At 33.9% G+C, this 9,537-nt stretch overlaps 2 protein-coding genes across 2 annotated transcripts; both read right to left on the bottom strand.

Annotated features, from left to right (window-relative positions):
- Positions 1–1,528: 1,528 nt before the first annotated feature.
- Positions 1,529–3,630, bottom strand: LOC102594795 (flavonoid 3'-monooxygenase-like). The gene is made up of 2 exons (XM_015312403.1): positions 2,673–3,630; positions 1,529–2,273 (listed from the first exon to the last, which is right to left on the bottom strand). The coding sequence occupies exons 1-2, from the start codon at positions 3,621–3,623 to the stop codon at positions 1,653–1,655; spliced, it is 1,572 nt and encodes a 523-aa protein (XP_015167889.1). The 5' UTR covers positions 3,624–3,630; the 3' UTR covers positions 1,529–1,652.
- A 2,661-nt stretch (positions 3,631–6,291) lies between these two features.
- Positions 6,292–8,302, bottom strand: LOC102594469 (flavonoid 3'-monooxygenase-like). Its single transcript, XM_006355464.2, has 2 exons — positions 7,343–8,302; positions 6,292–6,978 (listed from the first exon to the last, which is right to left on the bottom strand). The coding sequence occupies exons 1-2, from the start codon at positions 8,291–8,293 to the stop codon at positions 6,358–6,360; spliced, it is 1,572 nt and encodes a 523-aa protein (XP_006355526.1). The 5' UTR covers positions 8,294–8,302; the 3' UTR covers positions 6,292–6,357.
- Between the last annotated feature and the right edge of the window lie 1,235 nt (positions 8,303–9,537).

Here is a 9,537-nt window from a genome sequence, read left to right as displayed (position 1 = left end):
ATAACATTTTAATTTATAGGAGGGTAAAATCGTAATTCAACTTTTGATTTGAGTTCTTCCCACTTATAATATAACTAGTCTCCGGGCACGTGCGTTGCACGTGTATCTCGACTGAAAATCAATAAAAAAAATTAAAAAGTATATAATAAACTATTAGGAGGACAAGACGTTTTTTACAAGTGTTCTTTCGATATTTTTGATCTACTGCACAATAGATAAGTCTCAAAAGCTTACCTGTCTATAAGCAATTAAATGTACATACAGTCAACAACCACTAAAAAATACATAAAATTCTGATCAAACAAAAGGTGATTAGTTATCAACATTTGTAAAATATTTCAGGAAAAACACCGCAAGTTATAAAAGTAAAAAGGAAAAATGCGACGTTACTTAAAGTCTTCTTGTATTCTTAATGTGTGTTTCGTTACAAATACAACTACTTCCTTGTAGACTTTCAGATATACCCAGACTTATTTATAGGCTTACAACTACTATCCATCACTGCTAGAGAAGACTTGGAGTTGCTACATTTGTTTAAGAAAATGTGATATTATTTTGCTAGCAAACAACTACAATTTCAATATATTATTAATAGTTTAAAATTTTATAAAGCATAGTTTCTTTTCTACGGGAAACTGTATGCTTAGAGAGTAGATCATCATTCAACATCAAACCATGTGTACAAAACTCATTTTTTTATGTGTGATTATACCTTTCAAGCTATTTATTGTACGTATTAAAAAAATTAGAACATTATCATTCAAATGAAGTTAGCAAATCAAACGGAAAAATCTAGACTTAATAAGATTGTACCTGAAAATTAGAAGACACTTCTATACCCACTTAACAACGGAAGCTTATGTTGAATGACTAATATTGAGTATGTTTATATAGTGTAGTCTTGAAGATTTGATGGTAAAAACTCTTTGGTATTCCTCAATTACTTAACTTGATTCCTTTCAACTTCTTAGCAAAAATACGTTTCAACTTCTATATTAATTGAAACTTTATTAGTGTTCATCCATTACCATCAAAAGAAAGAAAACAATTGAGTATAATAATAATTAAAAAAGACTAATAGTTCGTTGTTTCACACATAGTAATTGAGTAGGACTGCTGAACTTCTCATTTTGCTCCTCTATTATGTAATTCAAATATTACTATTTAATTAGATACTTAATTTATATTTAGATTAATTATTTTTATTACATTTTAATTTAGTATAGGGGTAAAATAGTAATCCAACTTTGCACTTTCGAGTTTCCTACTTTTAATAATATATGATATATGATATGATATGATGATATATGATATATGTTCTCTTTTCTCATGTTTATCTCCGTTCATTTTCTATATGAGTTTATTATGCTAAATGAAATTATTCGGAACAAATGTGCAAGGCACGTTCCAAAAAAGCTAGTCCGATAATTAAGGACAGGGCCAGTAATACCCGCAATCATTGTTTACAATAAACTAATGCAATCTCATCTCCTCAGACCTCAGCAATACTACAGTAGTGACCAAAGTTGGTTTGAACATTGAACAAGAGAAAGAAGAAAGTGACATTTCTTACATAGTAAAGAAAATGCACAGATACAACATAATACAGAATCATCATACAGAATACGACTCTCAACATATATATCTTTATCTTACTCATACAGTGTTGGATTGGACAATCTTGGAGTAGGTAAAGCCACCAGAGGAATTTTCTTCCTCAAAGTAATATCAAACATCTCTGTAAGGTCTGATGTCTCTCCTTCGGGCAATTTCCAATCAAAAGAATGAATGAGCGAAGCCAGTGAATACATGAACATCCTCTCTGCCATGGCTATCCCCACACAGATTCTTCTGCCAGAACCAAATGGGAAATAGTTGAAATCATTTCCACTATAATCCCATTTATTGTCCAAAAATCTCTCTGGACGGAACTCTGTTGGATTTTTCCAGATAGAAGCATCTCTCTGTATGGCCCATACATTTATGAAAACACGAGATCCTTTAGGAACAGTGTATCCTCCCACAGTGCATGTTTCACTAGGACAATGGGGCACCAATAGTGGAGTAGCTGGATGCATGCGCAATACTTCTTTCATCACTGCATAGAGATATGGTAATTGCTGAATATGAGACTCTTCCACTATGTTATCTTTTCCCACAACTGTATCTACTTCTTGTTGTAATTTCCTCAGGACATCCGGTTTGTGCATAATTTCAGCCATGGCAAACTCAACTGTGTTGGCGGTAGTGGCAGTTCCACCGAGAACCATTTCCTGTCCATAATACTTGTAAAGTTATTATCATGTACAACTATTTTTTAATTGTAAAACTGTATATTAGAGTTCAGTTCAAGGTTCATCGTCTTAATTCACAGTTAAGTCTTCACATATAATCTAATGCTAAATTTGCCGACTCATTCTTTAATGCAGTCCAATAACATGGTAGCAACTAACAGTTCAGGACATGAACATATGAATCTAATATTTATAACAAATCTTCCCCAATAATTCTTCAATACATTTACAATCCTAATTTTAACTTGTATTAGCATTTGATCCTCTTATTATGACTAACATCACTATAAGCCACTTTTTCATCCATTAACTACCTAACAGGTAAGGAGATGTACTATTTAAAGAAAATTTAGTAGAATACACAACTGATAAACATACCATAAGTAAGGCTTTGATTTCAGTCATGGTCAGAGGCATTTTGGAATCTGCTTCATCTTTCAACTTCAGCAAAACTTGCAAAAAGTCTTTGCTTTCTTGGCCAACACCATTTCCCATCTCAGCATTTTTATGCAATTTTTGTCTTTGATCAATCATGCTCTCAAATATCTTATCAAATCTCTTTGCCAACACCTTCATCTTTTTTGTAACACCTTGTAAATCAAACCAGGCCAAGCCCGGGTAAAAATCGGAATAATTGGGAATACTGACCAGCGCAGCCATCTCAGTGACAATATGCCTAAACTCAGCTCCAAGACTAGCTCTTTCCTCACCCTTCACTGTGCCACCCCATAACATGCTTGTAATCACATTAAGCAAAGTCAAGAACATCTGCTCACCAACATTTACTGGTAAACCCTTCTGACTATAGAAGTAATTGATCGATTGTCTAAGCTCCTTTCGCCTTAGTGCATAAACAGAATCTAAAGTAGAAGAACTAAGCATATCGCGAACACAAACCTTCCTCAACATTCGCCATTTCGGTCCATAAGGACTCCAAAGTATGTTATTGCCACCATATGATAATTCTCTTGCAGCAGCAGGGACATCTCTGTTAGCAAAAATGGTATCTTTATCCTTAAGAACCTCGCGAGCTAAGGCAGGCGAAGTAATAATAATCCCAACTTTTTTACCAAGCCAGAGTCTACAAATTGGGCCATAAGTTTGGGAAAGAGATGCAAAATAGGTGGGATCAAGAGAATAGAGATTACCTATCAAGGGCAAAGGTTTAGGCCCTGGTGGCAATCCCTTGTTTGAGTTACTGATGAAAAACCAAAGTAAAGCTAAAAAACCAAGAAAACAGGAGAAACACACACCCTTTTTCTCAACATTGAGTTGTTGAAGGAGCCATGAGAAATAATCAAAAAGGGGTTTGAAGAATTTGAGAGACATCTGAAGCATTTGCACCTCTAAAAGATTTTGATTTTGCTGAAAGAATGAGATGAATATAAAAAAATCAGTACGATGAAAACAAAGTAGAGTCACCTCCCCTGAATCTCGTGATGTTAATTGAAACAGAGAAAGTACTTTGTTTGGTAGTATAAGAAACGTGAAAAGGAGCAAAGTTTGTTTGGCATTTTGTTCATCATTCAATTTTCAGCAAAAAAAACGTTTCTTTCTTTGGATACATCGCCAGCAAAATTTGAAGTCTTGCACAATCATGGCCTCAAATATCCAATCAGATACCCTTCATCCTCTTTACTGACCAAGAAAAACTCAGTATTTTTAACATCATATATATAAATTATCAGGAAGAATCAAAGCTTTCAGATTTTTTCTCCTTCTTTCGTTCCCTGGAAAGCAAAGCAGTAGCTGTTTTTCTTTTTTCTTTTCTGATGCGTAAAGGGAATGAAACCCTTTCTTTTTTGTATTTCAACACGAGTACTGGGAGTAGTAATCTTACCATAATTTGTGTTTTATAACTTTCATGATTTATACATGATTTATAAAGTGAATGATTTACCGAAATGTTTTAAACTTGCATATGGGACAAGTCTTTTACTTGATATGATACCGAAATAGTTATTTGAGATGAACTCGTTTTTATAAGATATAATTATTGATACTTGAGATATGATTACCGCTATCGAAAGAGTTTAACATTTACTTGAGAAATAGTATTTTGACATATGTTTTGATTAAAGTTTTATATACTATGATTTGATAAGAACTTGAATGTCGTATACCATTTTGAAATATTTCTACTGATTACGAAGAAAAGTATAAATGGGAGTAGACCTTGATGAATCACGTAGCTAACGGTGGGTTCGTTAGACCTGGTGCACCTTGTAGTTACAAATAGTGGCGGAGGCAGAAATTCTATCAAGGGGGTTCAAATAAAAAAAATATTGCTGCCTGGAATCGAACCTGTGACCCAAAGCTCACAAAGGCGAAATCCTGAACCCCATAAACCATTGAGCTACTCCTTTGACATATGCTCAGGGGGTTCAATTTTAAATATATACACGTACACAAAAAAGTTGATCTTATATATATAGTGTAATTTTTTTCCCGAGGGGGGTCGGATGACCCCCCTGGACACACTCTACATCCGCCACTGGTTACAGATTACCAATAAAGTCCTTGCCAGTGGTAAGGTAGAACTAGCATACCGTTACCGATATCCCTCGAGTAGGGATCTACCAATATGAATATTTAACTCCTTTATGAGGAGTTTACTGTTATTGGTTACTTCTTAAAGAGAAGACCACACTGATTACATGATTCATCCTTGGAAACCTCCCAGATATAAGATTGATATGAAAGTGTTTTTCTGAGTTTATTTCTAAAAGTTCACCTTGATTTTGCTTACATGAGACAAATAAGATTGAATATTGTTACTGTTTCTGATCATTGTTACCGTTTCTTGATTCCATCATTTGACTATTATACTATCGTGTTTTCTGACTTGTCCCTCATTAAAATGGTTGTGGTTAAGTGTTATTATTCACTGAGCTAGCGTCTCACTCCTTGCTAAATATTTTTACAGAAAACTCAGGTGACATTGGAGAAGATTACATTAATTAGAGAGTGTGGATTGATAGTATATGGTGAGTCTCGCATTGCTTCACATTGCAAGAGACGTATTGAATTGCTATGATTTATTTTGTTCTTTAAAACTTTTAGAGTCGCTCCATTTGTCACTTCTTTTATTCGAGTCATGATTATTCCTTCGTATTGTAGTCAAATAACTAATTTTGAACTTCTTTTTCGTACTTGGAGATAAATTGGTATTATTACGTGACAATTAGATCATCGATGAATATTATGTCTTAATTTATAGTTGTTATTAGTTGTGTTGTGGATTTCTGAGACAAGAAAAATTAAGAATAGTCCCCAAAACAAAGGAAACTCTACCCGATTTTCTGTAGAATTTTGGTAAGGCTTGCTGTGGAATTCTCCCCTTAGCGCCGATCACGATCCTAAATTGGATCGTAACATTTAACCAAGACCAAGAGCCCTAAATGTTTAGGACTAACGGTTGACAAATAATAGTTAACAAAACCAAAACTTTCAGTTTTTTTTTTTTTTTAAAGAATCACAGGTGAATGACCCTAAGAATTAAAGCACTAGGCTCTGTTACTTTGTCAGGTTTGCTGAATGAATGCTTCAAGTGGAGGAAGAATTCTGATTTTTACACCCCTAAAGAATTCTGATGTTAAATATATCAAAATGTCTTGTAATTTTGTGATTGGAATTAAAGAGTTGCTAAAAAAAATATCTTTTTATAACAGACAGGAAAGGAGAGTAGGATAAATTGAAACGGAGGGAGCACTTCGTTTGGAAGGATTTTCATTTTGTGTACCCCTGTTTAGTATTATAGAATGTAAAACTAATATATAGCTAGTCAATGACCCTAAAGAGTCATGGACTTGGTTGAAGCACATGTTGACCGAATCACGTTAAATATTTATGTCTCATTTGACATATTTCTTATTTATCTTCTTGCTCATGGTCTTCTGAGTTTGCTTTGCTAGCTTCAGCATATGATACTTGATTATTTCGGTCATAATTAGAAGAAAACATCACTCATTATCTATAAATAGGAAACTTCAGGGAATTATTCAATGCTCATTAATATTTGTCTTTGAAAGACATTAGCACATAACAGTGATACATTTTTATCTTACTCATACAGTGTTGGATTGGACAATCTTGGAGTAGGTATAGCCACCAAAGGGATTTTCTTCTTCAAAGCAATACAAAACTTCTCTTTAAGGTCTAACGTCTCTCCTTCGGGCAATTTCCAATCGAAAGAATGAATGAGCGAAGCCAGTGAATACATGAACATCCTCTCTGCCATGGCTATCCCCGCACACATTCTTCTGCCAGAACCAAATGGGAAATAGTTGAAATCATTTCCACTATAGTTCCATTTATTGTCCAAAAATCTCTCTGGACGGAACTCTGTTGGATTTTTCCAGATAGAAGGATCTCTGTGTATTGCCCATACATTTACGAAAACACGAGACCCTTTAGGAACAGTGTATCCTCCAATAGTGATTGTCTCACTAGGACAATGAGGAGCCAAGAGTGGGAGGGCTGGATGTATGCGCATAGCTTCTTTCATCACTGCATAGAGATATGGTAACTGTTGAATATGAGACTCTTCCACTATGTTATCTTTTCCCACAACTGTATCTAGTTCTTGTTGTAATTTCCTCAGGACGTCTGATTTGTTCATAATTTCAGCCATGGCAAACTCAACTGCGTTGGAGGTTGTGTCAGTTCCACCGACAACCAAATCCTGTCCATAGTATTTGTGAATTTATTATCATGTACAGCAAGTTTTTATTTGTAGAACTGTATATTGGAGTTTCAGTTCAAAGTTCACAGTTCAGTCTTCACATATTATCTGATGCTAAATTTGCCGACTCTTTCCTTAAGTCAGTCCAATAACATGGTAGCAACTAACAGTTCAGAACATGAATATATGAATCTAATAATTATTCAATACATTTATGATCCTAATTTTAACTTTTATTAGCATTTGATCCTCTTATTTTGACTGATATCACTATAACCCAATTTTTCATCCGTTGACTGCCTAACAAGTAAGAAGATGAACTATTTGAAGCAAATTTAGTAGAATGCACAACTGATAAACATACCATAAGTAAGGCTTTGATTTCAGTCATGGTCAGAGGCATTTTGGCATCTGCTTCATCTTTCAACTTCAGCAAAACTTGCAAAAAGTCTTTGCTTTCTTGGCCAACACCATTTCTGTCTAATATTTGTCTTTGATCAATCATGCTTTCAAATATCTTATCAAATCTCTTTAGCAACACCTTCATCTTCTTTATAACACCCTGGAAATCAAACCAGGCCAAGCCCGGGTAAAAATCAGAAAGATTGGGAATACTGATCAACTCAGCTATCTCAGTCACAACATGCCTAAACTCAGCTCCAAGACTAGCTCTTTCCTCACCCTTCAATGTGCCACCCCATAACATGCTTGTCATCACATTAAGCACAGTCAAGAACATCTGTTCACCAACATTCACTGGTAAACTCTTCTGACTATACAAGTAATTGATCGATTGTCTAAGCTCCCTTCTCCTTAGTGCATAAACAGAATCTATATTAGAACAACTAAGCATATCGCGAACACAAACCTTCCTCAACATTCGCCATTTCGGTCCATAAGGACTCCAAATTAAGTCATTGACACCATATGAAAATTCTCTTCCAGCAGCAGACACATCTCTATTTGCAAAAATGGTATCTTTATCCTTAAGAACCTCGCGAGCTAAAGCAGAGGAAGTAATAATAATCCCAACTTTTAGACCAAGCCAGAGTCTACAAATGGGGCCATAAGTTTGGGAAAGAGATGCAAAATAGATGTGAGTTTCTGATGAAACATCAAGAGAATGGAGATTACCTATCAAGGGCAAAGCTTTAGGCCCTGGTGGCAATCCCTTGTTTGAGTTTCTGATGAAACACCAAAGTAAAGCTAAAAAACCAAGAAAACAGGAGAAAAACACACCCTTTTGCTCAACATTGAGTTGTTGAAGGAGCCATGGGAAAGAATCAAAAAGGGGTTTGAAGCATTCAAGAGACATCTGAAGCTTTTGCACCCCTAAAATTTTTTTTACTTTTTATTTTTGACTTTGCTGAAAGAATGAGATGAATATAAATAGACCTTTTTTTCATTTAATGAATTTTGACTGTTCCTTAATTAATACTACTATTTCCAGCTAGACTTACAATGCAATAACACTCATTATTAAATGGTAAGTTATTATTAGCATGAGAAAAACTAACAATCTTTACATCTTTCATGTACTAAGTCAACCGTTGAATTACGACAATACTCTTTAACTATTAATTTACTTTTTCTTGAAATTATTTAAAATATTATTTTTTTCATTTAATATTTATTTTGGGATTCAATGAATTTTGATTGTTCGTATTATAGTAATTAATACTCCTATTTCCAGCTAGACTTACAATTCAATACTCATTATTAAATTATAAATTATTATTAGCAAGAAAAAACCAACAATCTTTACATCTTCCACGCAGTAATAATGATGATTTTTCATAATAATAGTTACTATGAATTTTTTAATAATTAGTCATAATGATTTTCCATTACACATTTAATATATTTGAGTTCTTTTACCTATTTTATCCTTAGATTACAGTTTTACTTCTACATTACATTTAAATGTTATAAATTGTTTAATAAATTAAATAGTAAAAAGTAAATCACCATATTAGTATACATAAATTTTATTACCTCTAACTCTTCATTATGTAAATATATGTATCTCCCAGTAATTATATTCATTATGATTTTTACTCTCATCTCTCATCCATAATCTCAAATGGATTAATATCTTATTCATTGACAACTCTTTGTGTTCCTCAATGCTATCCTATAAATAGTAACATTTGACACAATAATGTACACTTAAACCAATTGAAAAAAAAGAACTTGAGAAAATCTCTATGCTCTCTTCTCTTGTTCTTTTTTTATTGTTTAGTTTAACATTTTATGTTTCTTGTTTGTTGTTGTTGTACAACTTTCTATTGTTGTGTTGTTATTATTATTGAGAATTTACCGTGATTTGTTGCTTTGTATACATTTGTCACGCCCCGAGCCTACACCCTGGGCGGGACCGGCACTCGGAGACCATTGCTGGCCCCAAGCGAACCCTTGGCCTGGCTTTCTTAACTCAGCGGAAACCTGACTCAACAGAAAACTCAATGCCATGCAAAGACATAAACAACTTAACTGATACATATCTGGCCAAAAAGGCAACTCGAGTCTCAAAATAGAATATTTACATATACATACATA

This window comes from Solanum tuberosum, unplaced genomic scaffold (assembly GCF_000226075.1).
Source record: "Solanum tuberosum cultivar DM 1-3 516 R44 unplaced genomic scaffold, SolTub_3.0 scf00201, whole genome shotgun sequence".
In the NCBI taxonomy this organism is placed as follows: domain Eukaryota; kingdom Viridiplantae; phylum Streptophyta; class Magnoliopsida; order Solanales; family Solanaceae; genus Solanum; species Solanum tuberosum.
The sequence above is the reverse complement of the archived record's forward strand: the minus strand, read 5'-3'. Positions and strand labels throughout refer to the sequence as shown.

Bases quoted from the DNA above. Each gene is read 5' to 3' on its own strand.
- LOC102594795 (XM_015312403.1), bottom strand. From the start codon at position 3,623: ATGTCTCTCAAATTCTTCAAACCCCTTTTTGATTATTTCTCATGGCTC. The intron at 2,274-2,672 runs GTATGTTTATCA...TATTATGGACAG, and splicing joins AAATCAAAGCCTTACTTATG to GAAATGGTTCTCGGTGGAAC.
- LOC102594469 (XM_006355464.2), bottom strand. From the start codon at position 8,293: ATGTCTCTTGAATGCTTCAAACCCCTTTTTGATTCTTTCCCATGGCTC. The intron at 6,979-7,342 runs GTATGTTTATCA...TACTATGGACAG, and splicing joins AAATCAAAGCCTTACTTATG to GATTTGGTTGTCGGTGGAAC.